Consider the following 20,977-nt stretch of genomic DNA (forward strand, 5'->3'; position numbering starts at 1 on the left):
TTTCTCAATGTCCATATTGGTGAATAGAAGGGAAACAATGAACAAAGAAACATTTATCAGTAATCAATACACTAAATGTAAAATATACCTGAAAGACAAAGTTCCTACTCCAGACAAATATTAGTCATAATTTTAAAATCCTTAGCAAAATTATCAAATTAATTAGATGGATGCTACCCATGTGGTCCAACTGATCTTGAGACCAAAGTAATACTTCATTTTCAACTTTTCATTACTTAAAGATTGCTGTATTTCTGTTATTAATTTCTGTCAGGATTTTTCTCCAGTTGTGGTATTTAATGAAGTTCACAACATGACATTTTTCCTAGTTCATTACTACTTCAAATCATTAGTACAAAAAACATTAATTACACGTATTTTATAAGAGGCAAGCTTATCAGTATCTTGAAAACAAATTCTGCAGCAGTATGTTTCTAATGAACTTTCATATAATTTAAGATTTCACTGAGCATTTTAAATAATTTTATTTTATATTTTAATTACAATTATTATTGGAAACTATTAAATTGTTTTTAATCTCAGTGCCAAAACCTTTACACCGATTATAAAATTACTACCTCAAACTGCATAGATGTTTTATACAGCAAAATCAATACTTTTCATAGATAGTCATATTTTATTACTTATGAAAGTCTGTTGTGCCTTCTAATTCTTTACTTACAACTTGTTAACTAATGGAGTGAATTCACAAAAATTAACTACTACAAAGACAGGATCCTTGACTGTTGTCCTAACCATCACTGCATTACAAGATTCTTCTCATATTTTTTATTACTCACTTCATTATTACATCTTTACCACTTCATTACATCATATTCTTCATTATATTTGGTCACTTCACTACTTCATTATTATTCCATTAAATACTTCATTATTACTATATTATTACTTTATTAAATCCCTGCTTTGCCTTGACAGATATGGGGATTAGTGACCATAAGTTCATTGCAGCGATATTGACCACTGTAACAAACAAATCTATCAAAAGTAAATGCAAAATATATCTAATAAAAAAAAAGAGACAGATAAAAATTTGCATGACATCTCATCCAATAAATGTCGAATGTGCCCTCTATATCCTTCTCGCGTAGGCCTCCTGGTTCATTGCCCTAGCATACATCTTTATGTATACTATTCTTAAATATCCTCTGGTAAAATTACAAATCTACTTTACACCTTAACTCCACTTTTCAATACTCCCTCTAATACCCTAGAGCCCTCTTTCACTCCTCACTCCTATTATATAGATGGATAACACACCCACACATAGTAGATGCTATGTCTACCTGTATTTACTAACTCCCAGGAGATACTATGTCTTTTGTCAAAGGACTAGCATGGCAAATGTAAATATATATTTGAGAGCGACAAAAATTAATGATGCAGAACCGTCACATATCAACAAAGCAATATGTGCATCTACTCAGATGTACATATATCTTTATTCCCCTACATCCCTTGGCATTTATGACATCCTTCAGGTTCCTAATTTGTAATTCATCTGTCTGTGCTTAAGTATATCTTTGTGTGTATGTAGATGTGTGTTTGTGTGTCCTGATTCTTCGGCCTACTTATGAAATAAGTTTAAGGTTATTAAAACCACGGAAAATAAGAAGGACTTCAATGACAGAAGTATATGCATATGGAAAGAGGGAAAGATAGACCGGTACTCAAATGAGAAGTAAGAAAGGAAAAAGTAGAACTGGTTGCTAAGATCGAAGAAGAGGAAGAAGATAGCCCCGAAGATAGGGAACCCCCCCCCCCCCCCTTCCCCAGGATCCCTAATTCACCAGTACTTGAGTGAAAAGCTGGAGGAGTTTTATGTTAAACGTCTCCTACACAATGGACATTCTCACCTTCACCTTTGAAGCCCCCGAAGAAAAATCTTAGCAACACCTATGGAATGGCAAATGGTGAAGAATTAGTTGTACTTGTCTGTGAGGGTTGTCTGAAAGGTGGGATGTGTGATTAGTGTTAGTCATGCTTGTACTTACACTACCCACCCCTTCCAAAAATGAAATAAACTCTCCCCTTTACATTACATCTCACAAAAGGTATAAAATATTCTATAAAAATAGAAAATTATACACTACAATTACATAGCTGTTTAGTCATTCACTTAACACTATATTTCATACACACATAAAGTATTCCATTCAGATATCACTTTGTTTGAATAACACCATGATATTATACTTTTCACTCAAATAAAATTTTATTCATTTCATTTCATGTCTAGAGATCACTGTTCATCTGTGATTCTCTTAAATTGGTCTTAATCTTGTAGTCACATCCAGTTTCTTACGTACTATAATTATAGGATAGTTTAAGAATTAAGGAATAGATTACAGAATAGTTTAAGATTTGAAGGGGATTTGGTGCAGGAAAACTAAGTTTGAAGAAACACTGAAAACAACTAGGGATCCGACGGTTGCCACTCCTCCCGTTAACACAGAACATTAACGTCCCTGAGGGACAGATGTGATTCTGCCCAGATCCCATGGATTTGATATTAACCTCACTTGAGCAAATGTGAACCAGTACTTTTTGTTAAATTTTGTGTGAAAGTCTACCCACAACAAAACAATCACCACTTTACTACACAACACAACATCAGATAAAGTTATTCTGTTTTCTACCTTGTCATGGACAAGTCTGAATTCCTTGCCCAAGTTTTCTATAACCTTGTTAGTATAATTAGGTTTGGAAAAAGCAACAGTTGCAACGTTTCTGGAGATTATACTCTCGAAAATTTTTTGATCTATAATTAGCTCAAAAGGTTCCGCCAGACTACTTACATTTATAATGTCAAATTTGACTATTTTTCTTTGAAATTTTGTTCTACATTATTTACTTGCGAACTGACATCTTGTGTAGTAACAGCTTGTATACTAACACCTAGAATTTTCGATTGCATAATTGATATTAATTCCGTAGATCGATCTGTGCTCTCTCTCGAGATATTCATTTCCTGTCTTACAGAATTTAACTTAACTTTACATCCATTTTCACAAAATTTTAATGTTCCACTAAATTCAGATTCTACATTATTACATTTATCTTCAATATCAAAGTCTAATTTTTTAGTTAAGTCCTGAAATTGTTCATCCTGTCTCTGGTTAAATCCAGTAAATAGTTGATTAATGTGAGTATTCAAAGAACTAGTGAATTCACCCTTTAAATCTAACTTCAGATTTTCTACCTTATTATTAAGAGTGTCAACTTTAGTATTTAACAAAGCAGTATTTGCTGCTTGACTGTTCAAGGTTTCATTCTGAGCATTTAAACTAGAATGTGCTAAACCTATTTCTTTTCATAGAGCTTCATTCTGAGCATTTGAATCTGTTCTTTGATCATCTAACTTAGCACTTGGGTCATCTAATCTAGCATTTAGTTCTTGTTTTAAAGTGGTTGAATTTGCACTCTATGCATTTAATTTTTCACTCAAAGTTGCAGGTTGTGCATTTGCAGCTGCACCTTGTGCTTCTAGTTTTTCACTTAAAGTGACACTTCTTAACCGTATTAACTCTGTCCAGTCTGGCACTCCCCTCTCAACTTCCCCAGCCATGGCTGGCTCTGAAGTTGTTCCATGTTGTTGTTCCTGATCCATAGTTTTACTGATCTTAGACCTAGTAATCATCTAAAGAAAATTCACCACTGAGTACAATAGCTATAACTTTACCAAAAATTTATTGTTTTTTGCTCACCCGGCGTAGATTTCTAGCTGCATTGGTGAGCAGATGTGTAATCAGCACCGGTGGACAGCATTGGCGCTGGCGGCATCGGACGTAGGTTTAACAGTCGTCGATGGTGAGCGGGCTCGGAGTCAGCACCGGAGAGCTGCAGCTGCTGCAGTCAGCATTGGTGGCTGGTTACTGCATCAGCGTCAGCACGATGTACATGTGTGAAGACTGCTTACCCTCCACACCCTATGTTCTTAGTCAGAAAGTTGAAGTCTTCTCTCCAGTTTTCTCCGCCATTACTTTCTCATGTCTTTTACAGTGTTGCACTCACAAATTTCTTCCATTTGTTCATTGGGCTCAATACAATTTCAGGAAACAGTTCTCGTATCTTTTTATGCTTGGTTGCTATGGCAACGCCTAATATCTTCTTTCCTTTTCTGTTTTCAAATCCCCGTTTTTTTCATGTCCTGTCACTTAGGTCACCACATTCTGATGGTTTTTAGACAATAGGAGACAATATGGTACTGGGGTGCAAGACTCACACGTCTCTCACGGTTGACTCACGTATTGTGGCAGCCGATCTTCTTCTCGGGTCAGACAGCTGCATTGACCTTCACAAGCTCTTCTTCTATGAAGACTATAGCTGGTTAAAGGAATTTCAAAATAGACTTCTTTTCTACTCTTGAAATAATTCTGTACTCTCAGGATACTTTTTTTCAACTGTGTTATATTTTCATACTTACTTACCAACTTACTCTTTGGCTCTACAGCGCTTGAAGGCCCTTGGACTGCATCACAATATCCTGCCATTCTATCCAATCCATGGCTTTCCACCTCCAGCCTCTGACACCCAGCTTTTTCATGTCTTCTTCAACTCCATCTACCCATCTCTTTCTGGGATATCCCCTCCGCTGTCTGCTTCCAGCCGGGCCATCAAAAATCCTCTTACATGCTCTGTCTTCTTCCATTCTCACCATATGCCCTGCCCACTGCAGTTTCTTATTTTAATGCTAGTGACAATGTCAGGTTCTTCAAAAAGGTGTTGTAGTTCAGCATTTGTATGAATGTGCCATCCTTCTTGATCATATATTGGACCATATATTTTATGTAGCACCTTTCTCTCCCAAATGCTAATGATCCTTTCCTCATTTACAGTCATGGCCCATGTTTCGGCACCATACATAACAACTGGTCTTATAATTTTTTTTTTGTAAATGAGGATTTTGGATTTTCGTGATAGCAGTGAACTCCTGAGCATGGGTAATGTGGCAAAGTAGCATCTGTTACCTTGGTCTTTTTGACATTGACTGTCAGGCCAAGTCACCTTGCACCTTTCCCTAGTTGTTGATAGGCTTCGCCTAGCACAGCAGTGTTTTGTGCAAGTAATGCCACATCATCGGCATAGGCTAGGTACTGCAGTGTACGATTAAAGAAGGTTCCTCCTTTATTTAACTCTGACTTATGACTTTTCTAGGCAAAGGTTGAATAGCAATGAGGATATATTGTCACCCTGTCTAAGTCCCTTCTTCACTTCCACTTCTCTGGATATTTCGCCCTATATTTTTACTTTGCAAGTTTCACATAAGCGTTCAACTCTCACGAGACAACCCAGTCTTGGACATTAGATACTAGCAGATATAATTAAAATATGTGTGGTTTAATAACTACTACAAAACCATTTCTTGCTTCTCGCAAGTCCAACAGCAGAAAATCCAATGTAAATGCCTTTAGTTCAATACATAATTCATTTGTTCACAACAATACAGTTGTTACACCATAAAACAATAGAAAGTGCTTGCTCCTTGAACTGGACATACAGCATCTATGGTACGTGCTGCAAACACTTGTCCGCGCCAATCGACTGTCACTATTGCAGTATTTTCCTGATACGTATCCATCCCGCATACACAAAAACCGGCGGCGAGGTAGACACATCTCCACTCTCTCACCCTCTTACTTAAAATATTGAGTGTTTGAGACAGTGGAAAGCTGAGTGTCTCTAGAACTTACACTGAAATTCTCGAGGCACTACAAAATGTATGTTTATTTTTATATAAGAACAACAATACTTCCTATGTAAAAGGAAGGTATAGATAGTATTTTAAGATTTTTTAACAGTGAGTGATATGATGACCATTATTTGGCAACACACATGTTCCTAATGTTTTTCTTTCTTCTCTCTCTCTCTCTCTCTCTCTCTCTCTCTCTCTCTCTCTCTCTCTTTTTAATACTAGAAGTCTTGTGACATTTGCAAAATTTCTCCAGAAGATTATCAGAATGAATAACTGACTCAAAGCAAAAGTGAAAGACTATCTCTGTGATTACTGTACTTGTGGCACTTGACACAATGTACAGTGCAGAAGCTAGGCTGTTAAGTTTGTTTGCAAAGCAGCTAATGTGTACCTTCTAGTTTAAATTTTTATCAAAACTTACTTTTACGAATTTCATGTGGTTTACTTCTGAGACAAGGGGATGCCATCTCACCTATTCTATTTAATATTATCTTAGAGAAGATTGATAGAGAATTCACCAAAACTAATCCACAAGGGATCCAACTGCAGGGACAGAACATTACTAGACTTGCTTATGCAGATGATGTAGCCTTAATAAGCACTTCAAAAGCTGAATTAATCAGGATGATACAAAATTATTACAAAACAGCTGAGAAAGCTGGACTTCATGTGAATGAAGAAAAGACAGAATATCTAGTCATAAGTAAAAAACTCCAAAAGAATACACCACTGACCGTAAATGGTCTCACTTTCAAGGCAGTTGACCACTTCAAGTACTTAGGGAGTCTTTTTAGCAGAGACAATAGAGCAGAAATAGAATTAGACGCCCGTCTAGCAGCAGCTAATAGAACTTTTTACAGCTGTATCAAAATTTTAAGGATGAGATCACTTAGTACTGAATTCAAAATCCGTTTTTATCAGTCAACTATTGTACCAGTAGCATTATATGGATGTGAAGCTATTACATTCAGGAAAACAGATGAAGAAAAACTGTTGATATTTGAAAGAAAAATACTAAGAAAAATATTTGGACCAATCTTCGATGAAAATGTCATGGAGTGGAGGATAAGGAAAAATGAAGAACTACGGGAGCTGTACAAACATAGTACCATTGTGGAAATGTTAAAGAAGAGAAGACTGAACTGGGCTGGTCATGTAGCAAGGATGCCGGAGAACAGACTACCCAAAATAGCATCCACTAAGAAATTAGAAGGAAAGAGAAGAAGAGGAAGACCTCGAATTAGGTGGATGGAGAATATCCGGGAAGCTGCAGCTAGGATGGGCATCAACTCTGATTGGACAACAATTTCCCTGGATAGAAATAATTGGAAGAGGCTCGTAGAGCAGGTGTATGGTCGATAAGGCCTTAGCCACGTGTAAAGTAAAGTAAGTTACTTCTGTTGTATCCTCAGCCTTACAACTTACCTTTATTTTGCTTTGTTATTGACTTTAGTGAAATTACTTAATTGGTTTCAAAATAATGGGTTATCACTAAATGTTAACAAGACCCAGATTGTTCATTTCCAAGTAAGTAAAAAAGTGGAGGATCAGTTAAGTATTAAATGTAATGGTAGTGACTTACTAGAAGTTGAGTCATTCAAATTCCTGGGCGTACAAATTGACAGCAATCTAAAACAGTCTGAACATATTTTACAACTTCTAAAAAAACTCAGTTCAGCAACTTTCACTATTTGTATTATTTCCACTGTCAGTGACTGAGACACAACAAATTCTGCTTATTTTAGTTACTTCCATCCACTATTGTTGTATGGAACAGTTTTCTGGTGTTATCAGCCACTCATGAAAAAAATATTCATTGCCCAAAAGAGAGTTTATTTATTTATTTATTTATTCTTTGCCCATGGACTCCAGCTGAAAATCCAGCTGAGAGTATTGGGTGTGTCATACAATAGCCTATTAACCTCAAACTTGATTTCATTATATATAAATGAAACAAATAATTAAACAGAAATAGTCCATAATCATAGAAAGGTTTTACATGTTTCACATTATATGTACACACAAATCCAAGAGTTATAAGGATAATGAGCGGAGTCCCGCCTAGACACTCTTGTAGAAACCTTTTTAGAAAATTAGGGATACTGATAACTACATGTCAATATATCTATTCCTTGTTATGTTTCACTGGTGAAAATGAGGAACCAATGATTCATAGCATACTCACAATACCAGGAAGAATATGGACCCCCCATTATGAATTAAAAAACCTTAGTATTGTACAAAAAGAGGTCCATTACATGAGCTGGAAGGTGTTCAAAGCTATCACACCATCACTGAAATCACTTGTCCATGAACTTCGCAAATTTAAACAACAGCTCAAACACCATCTAATTTTATTCAGTTGAAGAATATTTCAGTTGTGTTAAGTCTAATTGATTTTTTCTTTTAATTAAATCTGATGTACTCTTATGCATTACAGTAGCCGGAATCATTGTTAACATTACTATGTCTTTTATGTCTCTATTTAGATCCACATTCATTTTAACATTTTTAAGTGTAATTTTATCTATACTAGATGAAGTGTAGGTATCTTATACCTATGTCTTCTCAAGCAAGAGGGTTTTTTATGTATTGGATTTATGGGATCTAAGCAAATAAATAAACAAATAAACATCAAACCCTCGAGACCCCTTGGCCAATTGTTTTCCAGTTTGAGGAGTAATTTTTTGAATTTGAAATTATGATTACTTTTGTTTCCTATCTGTCAAGTAAAACAGTGTCGATGATTCTGTATATATGTAATTCACATAGAAGTAAGGAAGCATTATCAAATTGAAAGCTTTTGTCAGATCACAGAATATTCCTGTGACCTTTCTACCATTATCTAATGGGGAGCATATCTTTTGAGTAAACAAATTGAACTGCATTTACAGTTCTTTTCCTTGTCAGAATCTGAATTGGCTTTTAAAAATTATGGTTTTTATAGTAGGTAATTTTTGAATTTGTTTTGCTGCAATCTTTTCAAACAGAGTACCAGCAGGAGAGAGAGAGGCAGTACTTCCCCATGTCTTCTGTTAATCACATTTTGAATAGTGGTTTTATATCAGCATATTTTAATACATTTGGAAAACATCCTTGCTCAAAATATTGGTTTATGATAACTGACAGTTGTTATGAAATGTTATTATACACACTCTTGATGACAGATGTGGGTATAGTTACCCATATAAGGCTGACACCATTTTTACATAGGGGAACTGTTTCTGTTGTTTTTTAGCTGCTTTGGAAAGACCCCACCTGATAAAGATGAATGGCAGATATGCAGCAAAGCAAAGAGCATGTGTCTTGCTGATATCTTTATAATATAATCCAGTATATCATCAACACCAGCTGAAAATTTACTCGTCAATGAATTAATCGTATTTAGGAGATCAGTTGAACCTAATGTACTGAAAAACATGGGTAGATTATTTATTTCAATATTATCAAGTTCTCTCAGTGTTGCATTGGGTGGATTTCGAAATTTTTTCAACACTGATTTATACCTAAAGCATTTTACATGGTATTTTGCATTATCATATTAATATATTGTATCTATAAAATTTTGTGAGAAATTTAGTACAGTATTCCTTGCCTGCATAAAATTTAACAATTCACTCAATTATGAAACCTATTAATGCTGATCATCTGCTTATAATTTAGGACTCAGAATAGTTTTCGGCACCATGTGCTAAATATCCTTTTTGTTCTGTTAACAGATGAAGGTGGAGAGCATAATTACTTGCATTTTATGTACAAATGCTACTAGCCAAATTTTACATTAGACAAATTTAGCCTAGTCCTAGATTTTTTCCTTGAAATAGTTTATGCCATATTATAGGAGAGTTTTTCTGTGGCACTGAATTCCTTTCTTAAAGCAATTAAGAGCTACAGTTTTGGGTGGTATTGTCACTATACCCAAAAGGAATGTATAAGCCAAGTTCAAAACAATAGGTAATCAGGAAACATATTATTGCTAATGACTTGGAGTTTAAAAAATCCCAAAAACTGTCTGGATATGGATAAATAAATTGTACTGAAATAAATCACTTGATGATTGCCATATGAGAGTACATACTACAAAACTTGGAAGTTTGTGGATGTGCAGTCTATGACAGATTAATATAATTTGGTTAGGAAAGCAGTAATTAGTACACTAAAGCTTTTTTAAAAAGTAAAATGCTTGTATGATAACATTACACTACCTGTCTTCACTCAAAGTGAGAAGCCTTGGAGAAAAGAGTGGAATGTTACAATGTAGCAACAGAACAATTTGGTGGTGCTAAATTCAGCCTATTTCCATGATCGGTATTTGTTATCAAAATTAGTTAGCAAAAATTTCTTATACATAGATGCCAAAATGATAAAACAACTAGAATCACTACAAACATTAAAACAGAAAATGGGACATTTAAAAGGTAGATAGTAAAGACTGCAATTTGGTTGTTATAAAATCTTCTCAGCCAATATTCTGTTACAATGACAAATTGAAAATTTCCTCACTTCCACAATGGATATATATTTGTTTTATAGGCAACAGAATTACAAATTAAGAAATCCATTAAAGAATCAAGATTCATGGGACTTAGTATGAAGAAGTATGTCTCACTGTTCTTCAATTATAGTAGCTTAATATTGGAAGTTTTTAGATTGTTTTGAGAATTTTTTTTAGATAAGGATACAGTAATTATGAAATTTAGAGCACTGTTAAGTACTTGCAGCATATCTGCTGACACAAGTTATGAGAGACTTTGCAATGTGGTATACTAATTTGCTGCTTAAATTTTTGTGTTTCAGGTACTATTATACTGCTGGCACTGAGTTTCCTTACACCATATTTCCGATATATACCAAGAGCAACCATTGCAGCTGTTCTTATAGCTGCTGTCATGTTCATGATAGAATTTCATGCAGTTATGCCATTATGGAGATCAAAAAGTAAGTAACAATTAATGTAAATTATTTCCATTACTGATGCTTCTTTTTACATCATATCATTATTTATAATTAGATCAAGTAGTTAATAGATTTTGTTAAAAGAATTAATTAGCTTTGTATTTTTATGAGAGTTTTATAAACATGCTTAAGTACTATGATTTTTACATGTAATATCTTGTGCAATTTTTCAGAATGGGATTTTTGTGTGATGGTTGCTACATTCTTCATCAGTTTGATGAGTGGAGTTGAAGTTGGATTAATTTCTGGCATTGCTATTGATATGGCACATTTGTTATTTCTGTGGGCAAGACCAACAATAAACATAAATCGCCACAAGGTAAAAAATTATGCATAGTGAAGCACACAAAGCTTAGTAGAAGAATATTTTACTAGTTTGAATTCACAAGTGGCAGTTAGTTTCTTTTCAGCAAACATATAATTATATACTTTATTGTGTAACATACATCTAAATCCGCCCACATGACTAATTGCACCTTGTTGCAATAATTGGTTTGCAGGAAGAAATTGGCTTTTAACGTATCACAAATTTTTGATTGTTGGGCATACATATGGCTAAAATTTCATATTTTCCCCTATGACTTCATGGTTTACATGACCATGAGTGAAACCCAATACTACAGATTTTTAGCCTGGTGCTTAAAGAGTGGCCCATACATTCTCAAGAAAAAATAAAATAAATAACATATTGCTTAGTATTTTTGTAGATCTCCCAGATGACAAGATGTTTAACTGAATTTCATTGTAACAAAATGTACACTAAAAGGTTTTTACATTGCAGTTTTCCAATGGTGATGAGTACTTGCTGGTGAGCCCAGACATGGGTCTGTATTATGCTGCTGTTGAGTATCTGACAGCTGAGATAAACACTGCTGCAATGAGTGATGGGGAAAGTCTGCTGCCAGTTGTGGTAGATTTTGCCTCCATTAAGGGAACCGATTATTCTACAGCTATGGTAGACTTACATATTTCACTTTTGGGATTAGTTTCTAGCCATTGCCTGTTTAATAAAATAATGTTAAATTATTTATTTTACAGGGAATAAAAATACTTGTTGCTGATTTTGAAAGAAGACGACAACCTTTAGTATTTATGAATGTAAGGCCCATTGTTCTTTTAACATTTGGTGGAGCAAATGTAGAAATTAAACACTGTAAAAATGAGGAAGAAGTCTTTGATCTTCTATATGGTACGTACATCAGCAGTCAATAAATGTAGATAACTGAGCAAAATTAGTCTTAGTTCATTTTACATTATTAATGTAGGTTGATCAAAGACACACTACCATGAACTAAAGCTTTGTTGCAGTATGATTTAGATCTACATCAGTGCCAATTTTAAATGTGTTTCACACTTCATAAGCATTATATTTAAATAGCATGCCTAACTTACCAGAAGAAATTATCCACATCATAGCAGAGCCACCATGGGCTATGTTTTACAATAGGAATGAAATATACAGTGTAAGTAATATATTTGTTTAAGCTACTACCATATGAGGTGTGATCAGAAAGTAACGGGAATTTTGTTTTCCTGAAAGAATCTTCATTTATTCATCAACATTAACTTTGTCCCCTTTAAAGTAGTACCCTTCAGATATAATATGCTTATGCTTGCACTTTTTCCAATCTTGGAAGCACTTCTGAAACTCACTTTTTGTTTGGTATTCAGCTTCTCCAGCAATTCTGTTTTTATCTCATAAGTGGTGGCAAAACAATGTCCTTTCACGGTTCTCTTCAGCCTCGGGAATAGAAAGAAGTCTCAGGGGCCTTGTTCAATACAGTGGCTGGGACAACATCATGATTTTGTTTTTTTACTAAAAATCATGAACAAGCATTGAGGTGTGAGCAGGGGCATTATCATGATGCAATTTCCATGAATGGTTTTGCCACTGTTCTTGTCATTTCCTTTGGACTTATTTATGGAAATGCACATATCTTTCATGTAATATACCTTACTGACCATATGAACATAAGATAGGAGCTCATGATGTGCTATCCCATTGTAATTGAAGAAAACAATGAAAAGAACCTTCACATGTGATCAAACTTGTTGATTTTTTTGGCCTTGACCCCTCAGGCAGTTTCCATTGGGACTACTGGTCCTCAGTTTTGATGTCATACCTGTATACACATGTTTTGTAACTCGTTCTAACCATCTTTTGAAGTTGTAGATTGTTGTCGACTTCATTCGGCAGTTCCTGAGCAATGTCTGTGTGACATCATTTTTGGTCAAGATTCAGCAATTTCAGAACAAATTTTGCTGCTACACTTTTCATGCCTAAAACATACAAAAAATTGTTTGCCATGAGCCAAAGTATATGCTGACATCATCTGCAACCTCTCTGATGGTGAGCTGGTGATTTTCCAGAACCATTTTCTTTACTCCTTCCATGTTGTTGTCAGTAATTGATGTCCTAGGGCGTCCGGGGTGGTCATTGTCTTCAACATCTACTCAACCCCCTTTGAAATGTTTATGCATCTCATAAACTCTTATCTTAATCATATCAGATTTGCCAAACGTTGCAGTTTATTCCAGTTTTCATTCAAAATTTAATGAAAATTCTTTGATCCATCTTTTTTGAAAGTAATAATTCGCCAGGCAGTGAAAAATATGTATAACCTTTTCAGTTGTCAAAAATAATCTAAATGTTCAAAAAAGTTGAAGATGTGAACATACCAACAAAATTTTAAAAAAGTTATAAAAATTTGAAAATTGGATGTATAAAGCATGTAAAATTAAAAAATTCCTATTACTTTTTGATTAATACTTGTACATGGTCCCTACCAGTTGTTAATGTGGTGAATGCTCTTTCAACTCTTTCTACTCTCCTTGATTCTTTGATGCCATTCCTGCTGCATTAACAGAGTGGGTCTTTAATACTCATTTTCAGCTAATCACTCTCCAAGCATCTCTCCTCTAAGGATTTATTGTCAGCTCCAATCTTCCAATGTTAGTTGAAAAGTCTACAAATCAATAGTATTATATAAACACAAGTTGTTGTTTTAAGTTGTTACCAAAAATCTCAGAAAGTTCTTGACAAACGTACTTCTAATTTTTATATGATACTCTAGTGAACATTCAGATGGGAAATGTGTTAACCAAAAATCACAAAACGCTCATGACCCATTTGCTAACAAACATTCAGATGGTCATAGGAAATATATTATTTTAAACTGACTGTGAGAAAGAAAATGAGGAGTGTTTTTTCAAAAGATGATAAATGCTCAATTTTTCAGAATTCAGATTTTTGTAGTTACAAATCAAGATTGTTGTCATGTATGGCCTGTTGGAATGGTATGGTCAAAATCCAATAATACCATTGTTATAGGGTGTTGAAAACTATGAGTTTTTGTAAAAATTGATATTTGCTCTTAGCTGGTTAAAAGAAAAATTGATAAACGCAAACTGTACTTTGCTTCTGGGAGACCTGAAGGGAGAACAACAATGTAGGATATCAGTTACAATGTAGGACATCAGTAACAATGTGGAACATGATTGCCAATGATAATGTGAGAGAGTTTTCTGAAAGAAAAAAAAGGAACATAAACTGTAGACAGGCACTTGCCTCCAGGAATTTAGAGGTTTACATAACAACATTAACTCCTGATTATTGTTCAGTTTGAGCCAGCTTTGTTAGGGAGAAGTCTGCTGTAGAAGAGTAGGCTGGTAAACTGTAAAATGGGGGTTAATACAAGTGATTCAGAAAATGGCATACATGTAATTGAGTTCTGAGGTGGTAAGAACCCCAAGTCAAGACAGTAAGCATCTGGGAAGTCCAACAAGAACAAGGAAATGCCAGCTACTGACTGTTCACATAGATTACCAGACATACCAGTGAATCCAAAAGTTTCAGGAAGAAAAGAATAGATAGCAGCTGATCTCACTTCTGATGATGGTCCAGGATATATTGTTACTAAAATACATGGGAATCACATCACAAAAATACAGGAACATCAGGAAAGAACCAAAAAGAAAAAGTACTGTTTCAATAAAGTACAGCATAAGGAAGAAAAATGGTCAGACAGTACTTGTATGTGCTGCAACATTTCAGTCAACATCCAAGGACAGACTCTCAAATTTGTCCACAAAATTTCATGTAAGAGATAAGTTACCAAGTGAAAATCAAGGGGGAGATGGCAGCACTACTAAAAATAATGAAGTTGCTCAAGCTATAAAGAATGATATCGAAACATATAGGAGTAAAGAGAGCCACTTCTCACAGGAAAATTCCAAAAGAGGATATTTAGTGTTCAAGCTGAATATAATCAAAGTAAGGAAACATTTACATAAAAAAGGGAATCATCAGGCCTTCCTACTTGCTGTTTATTGAAGTACAAACATATTTTATATCACTGATTTAATTTGTCATTTGAAACCCCTTATCCAGATACATGCTCAACATGCAAGATTGGTCAACTGAAATTAAAAAAGGAACAAGATCTGGAGAGAAATAAACAATTAGAAAAGGAAAGAGATCAGGAGGAAAATAACAATTAATAAGAAACCACAGTTTGCACAAGCTTCATGCAAAAAAGTTCTATGCAGTTGTTCAGGGTTAATTTTCCATCTTCATTTTTGAAGTCCAAGTTAGGTGGTCGGTAAGTTTGGAGAATTTGTTTAAAACTTTTTCAGAACTTCCTGGTCTTGTTCTTTTGCAAGTCTTCCTCAATTAGTGATAGCTGGTTCATTTCAAAGTTCCTTTTGACTGCCTTTATCATTTTTTATGTTTGACACTTTTATTGTTTAAAGCAGGAGCAGTCTTCACTTCTTTTGTTAGAGTATTATTTATATCAGACATGTTTTCTAAGCAATAATGCTTTTTCACACTGTCAATTCCATCATGTCATTGCTGAAATTGTTGTTTCTTTGTTTTAAAAGCCTCAGTATCAGTTTTAGGAATCCTATGACCTTACCTTGGACTCCTTGTTTGTGGAATAACTTTCATTTTTATTGTGGTTAGACAGTGATCTGTTACTATATTTGCACCCTTTCTAACTTTAATTTCTTTTTGACTGTTAAAAGATATAGCTACATAGGCAATCTGAAATTCTACTAGGTTTGTATTAGGTGATTACCAAGTTTTATGTTTTCTTGGCAGTTTCTTAAAATTTATGGACATCAATTTGAGGTTGAAGCCTCTGCATTTAGTATTACCCATTTTTATTTGCCCTTTTGTGTACTGTATACTCTTCACCAGTTTTGCTGAGCTTACTCTTTTTTTGAATTTGTGCAGTGATTTCCCCTAGTAAAATTTTAACATTCTTCAATGGAACCTTTGATAGTTCAGGTTCCAGTGAATTCCAGAAGCTTTCTACTTTCTCTTGATTCCTTTTGTTGTCCTCATTTATTGGATCATGACAGTTTATTAATTACATTTATTATGTTTCTTTTAACAGAAATACGTTATAAGCTAGGAAGCTCTAACATTCAACCATAGAAAAGTAAGATGCATTAGTCTGAACTATGGATAAAATCACCAGCCTTAAAATGAAGATTTATTTTTCTTTCAGGTGAGAAAGAATCAGGCAAATCAGAAAATCTACCGATGTTACGAGCGAAACTGGAAATGGATGATTTGGTTACCAGCAAAGTTGACACCAAAATTAACGTTCCACCCGAACTGCCAGCAAGAAGATTCTCTTAAACCAACACTCATAGTGGCTATTTATTAACTCTATTAAATGTTTTGTGGTTGTTCTTTTGATAATAAACTATTTATAAAGAAAATATACAAATATATATGTTTTCCATTTTTACCCTCATATGGCCGTTTCCGGCAGTTCTGCTATGATATGTCCTCTACCCTTGTGGCTGACTATTTAATGTAGGCAATGCATTCCTTACTGCTCTTCAGTACTTTTTTTCAAGATGGGCTTCTCTGGAATTTTTCTGTTGTTCAGCAAATACAGAAGAGTCACGTGAGAGACTTAAAAATCATGGAGTTAAATTGCCAAATTCGGCTTTACTCTACATTGAAATGGCCGATTACAAAATTTTATGCATGTTGCTGTTTTGTGCAGCAATGCTAGTAATCCTTAATTATTGAAACCTAACTCCACCATTTACCATTATGCTGGGCAATATCTTCAACAAGCTGGAAAATGCTGCAAATTATCAAAAATATTTAATCAAACTTCATAGAACTTATGAGTAATCTAGGAATATACTACAGCCACTTACAGATCACTCCCACTGGGAGTGTGAAGACAAGATTGAACTAATCATAACACACACAGACATATCTCAGTTGCTCTTCCCATGCTAGTAGTATAATGATGATCATTCTACAGTTCAGGGTTATTCAAAATTATCTAGACCCTTATAAGCGACTTGTTAAAATGTTTGTATTGAGGTAAGGCGTTATATAATTATATGAATAAAAACAGTGACTCAACAAGTTCATTGTGTCATATTCACAAATGTTCAATGCGTGAATCATTAACTGCATGATATATGTCCAGTCTATAGTCCAATTCAGTCTACCCTTATGTCACATCAGTGTGAGTCACAGCTGGCCTGATATATCTGCCTTTACAAAGACATCTTGTTTCTCTAATTTTCTGTAACCTCTTGTAAAAGAGTTGTCTGGCAGGTGAAGCCTTGTTAAACATGGTCATTAATTTGCAACACAGTGCAGTTGTAGACATGCTGTTGCAGAACTCTATCAGGCAAAATGCCTTCTCCACTGGTCTGGCAGCCACATTGCTGAAGATCACTTTAAAAAAAGAAAATAATAATAATAAAAAACACTTCTTAAGTTGCTTTATCCATACATATAATCATATAATACCTTACCTCAATAAAAACCTTGTACTTTGCATGTAAATGTAATATTGACTTGTGTGATACCACTGACATCACGATCCACTTAAACTTGAAGAGTGCAAATGTTGGTCTGCACTGCCTACAAGCAGGCACAATCTTATCAGCAATGTCATTATCCTTATCCATGATGTCATTGAGCCCTTGCTTTCCAGCCAGTCAAAATCCAAGATGGCAGAACTAGTCCAATTGTGCTTTGTACCTCCCCCCTCCCTCCCTCTCTCCAGCTAATCACAGCACATTATTAATAAAGTGAGACAGCTTATTGTGAAAAATGATGTTGAATGCGAATATACACAGTAAAAATTTACATAACCTGCACCTGAGTATGTGCCAAGGTCAAATATGTGCATTATTTCCATGAAAGTTATCTGTATAAACTTGTGTGTACACATACATACCTGTGTATTTCATCAGTATAGTACTAAACTGAGGTGAAAGTGGCACCAAGTAAAAAGATAAGCACAATTTCTGTAATATTCACTTGACACAAAACACACACACACACACACACACACACACACACACACACACACACACACACACACCACACACACACACACACACACACACACACACACACACACAGAGACATAAACAAAGATGATGTAACTTACCAAACGAAAGCGTTGGTATGTTGATAGACACACAAACACGCACACAAAATTCAAGCTTTCGCAACCTAAGGTTGCTTCATCAGGAAAGAGGGAAGGGGAGGGAAAGACGAAAGGATGTGGGTTTTAAGGGAGAGGGTAAGGAGTCATTCCAATCCCGGGAGCAGAAAGACTTACCTTAGGGGGAGAAAAGGACAGGTATACACTCGCGCGCACACACACACATATCCAGTCACAAGCAGACATATGCTAAAGCCTTTACATCTGCAGTACAAGAACTGCTACACACCGGTATTGTCCACTCATCCAACAGTAATTGGTACTCACCAATACCCTTAGTCCCAAAGAATGATGGTTCATTTCATTTGTAGGGCAACTACTGACAACTAAATGCCCAGAAAAGGATTTCACCCAACAGCTCCACAGCATGCTAGTCTTCAGTATGATATGTTGTCAGAAAGCATACCAGCACATCCCAACACATCAGAACAACATGTCCAAGACTAAAATAATCACCCTTTTTGGACTCTATGACTACCGCTACATGCCGTAAAGCTTAAAAAATGCTGCACAAACCTGGCAATGTTTCATCAACTCCTTGCTATTCTTGCTCCTGTACCATTATGTATATCTAGACAATATTCTAATCTCGCCAACTACCTCTGAGAAGCACGAACAACATCTGTCAAGAGTCCTTAATACACTTGCCAAGAATGGGGTCACTATCAACGACGATGAATCGCAGTTATAAGCTGCTTATGAGACATTCCTAGATTATATTGTCTCCACGGAAGGATCTGCCCCATGTTGGAATGAGTTACCTATATCAGTGTCTCTCCTCTGCCTGAGACTTGCTGCAATCTATGCTGTTTTCTAGGCATGATACATTTTTTTTGACAAAACATCCTGCACTCTGCGCTCCTGCAAGCTCTATTGACTGATGCACTTGTAGGAAAGAACACTTTCAGACTTTAAAAGGTTCTGTGGTGTGATGACGTGCAATGCACATTTGATGTGTACCCACTGCACTTGTGAATGCTATCACTCTCACACACCCAGTCTCCGATGCTCCAATATCAATCACGGTGGATGTGAGTGACACAGCCATCAGCCCCTGTGCTTCTTCAGGAAGTCAATAGTTTTGTGCAACTACTTTGTTTCTTCTTGTGAAAGTTGTCAACCTTCCAGAGTAAATGGTCCACTGTTGACCGAAAACTTATTGCCATTTATGAAGCAGTTTGACATTTCAACAAGGGTAGGTCAGTGACTATATATATGTACAGGGTTATTACAAATGATTGAAGCGATTTCACAGCTCTGCAATAACTTTAATATTTGAGATATTTTCACAATGCTTTGCACACAAATACAAAAACTCAAAAAGTTTTTTTAGGCATTCACAAATGTTCGATATGTGCCCCTTTAGTGATTCGGCAGACATCAAGCCGATAATCAAGTTCCTCCCACACTTGGCGCAGCATGTCCCCATCAATGAGTTCGAAAGCATCGTTGATGCGAGCTCGCAGCTCTGGCACATTTCTTGGTAGAGGAGGTTTAAACACTGAATCTTTCACATAACCCCACAGAAAGAAATTGCATGGGGTTAAGTCGGGAGAGCGTGGAGGCCATGACATAAATTGCTGATCATGATGTCCACCACGACCGATCCATCGGTTTTCCAATCTCCTGTTTAAGAAATGCCGAACATCATGATGGAAGTGTGGTGGAGCACCATCCTGTTGAAAGATGAAGTCGGCGCTGTCGGTCTCCAGTTGTGGCATGAGCCAATTTTCCAGCATGTCCAGATACATGTGTCCTGTAACATTTTTTTTTGCAGAAGAAAAAGGGGCCGTAAACTTTAAACCGTGAGATTGCACAAAACACATTAACTTTTGGTGAATTGCGAATTTGCTGCACGAATGCATGAGGATTCTCTACCGCCCAGATTCGCACATTGTGTCTGTTCACTTCACCGTTAAGAAAAAATGTTGCTTCATCACTGAAAACAAGTTTCGCACTAAACGCATCCTCTTCCATGAGCTGTTGCAACTGCGCCGAAAATTCAAAGCGTTTGACTTTGTCATCGGGTGTCAGTGCTTGTAGCAATTGTAAACAGTAAGGCTTCTGCTTTAGCCTTTTCCGTAAGATTTTCCAAACCGTCGGCTCCCTGCTTGCTTTATTTGTCGACTTCCGCGGGCTACGCGTGAAACTTGCCCGCACATGTTCAACCGTTTCTTCGCTCACTGCAGGCCGACCTGTTGATTTCCCCTTACAGAGGCATCCAGAAGCTCTAAACTGCACATACCATCACCGAATGGAGTTAGCAGTTGGTGGATCTTTGTTGAACCTCGTGCTGAAGTGTCGTTGCACTGTTATGACTGACTGATGTGAGTGCATTTCAAGCACAACATACGCTTTCTCGGCTCCTGTCGCCATTTTGTCTCACTGCGCTCTCGAACACTCTGGCGGCAGAAACCTGAAGTGCGGCTTAAGCCGAACAAAACTTTATGAGTTTTTCTACGTATCTGTAGTGTGTCGTGACCATATGTCAATGAATGGAGCTACAGTGAATTTATGAAATCGCTTCAATCATTTGTAATAGCCCTGTATATGGACCACAAGCAGCTGGCTGATGCTGCATAATCCCACAGCTGACCTCCATCCTCAATGCTTCTGTCACATGGACCTAATATGTCAATTCACCACTAGTGTCCATTACATCAAGGGCACGGACAGCATCATTGCCGACTACATGTCATGAGTTGGAATGATCTTGTACTCTAGCACTTCACTGAACTAGCAGCCCAGCAACAAATAGATGAGGGCATTCATCAATTACTAAACTGTGAGTCTACCTCACTCTCAA

The 20,977-nt window shown here is 36.0% G+C and overlaps 1 protein-coding gene across 1 annotated transcript in view; it reads left to right on the plus strand.

The window, feature by feature from the left end:
• Positions 1-16,360, plus strand: part of LOC126148978 (sodium-independent sulfate anion transporter) — a 116,972-nt gene extending 100,612 nt beyond the window's left edge. The window contains exons 8-12 of the mRNA XM_049915786.1: positions 10,514-10,654; positions 10,846-10,991; positions 11,454-11,627; positions 11,711-11,861; positions 16,186-16,360. Coding sequence (XP_049771743.1) covers positions 10,514-10,654; positions 10,846-10,991; positions 11,454-11,627; positions 11,711-11,861; positions 16,186-16,319 — 746 coding nt within the window. The 3' untranslated portion in view covers positions 16,320-16,360. The remainder of the gene's footprint in view (positions 1-10,513; positions 10,655-10,845; positions 10,992-11,453; positions 11,628-11,710; positions 11,862-16,185) is intronic.
• Positions 16,361-20,977: the final 4,617 nt, after the last annotated feature.

Source organism: Schistocerca cancellata, chromosome 2, assembly GCF_023864275.1.
Source record: "Schistocerca cancellata isolate TAMUIC-IGC-003103 chromosome 2, iqSchCanc2.1, whole genome shotgun sequence".
NCBI classification, from domain to species: Eukaryota; Metazoa; Arthropoda; class Insecta; order Orthoptera; family Acrididae; genus Schistocerca; species Schistocerca cancellata.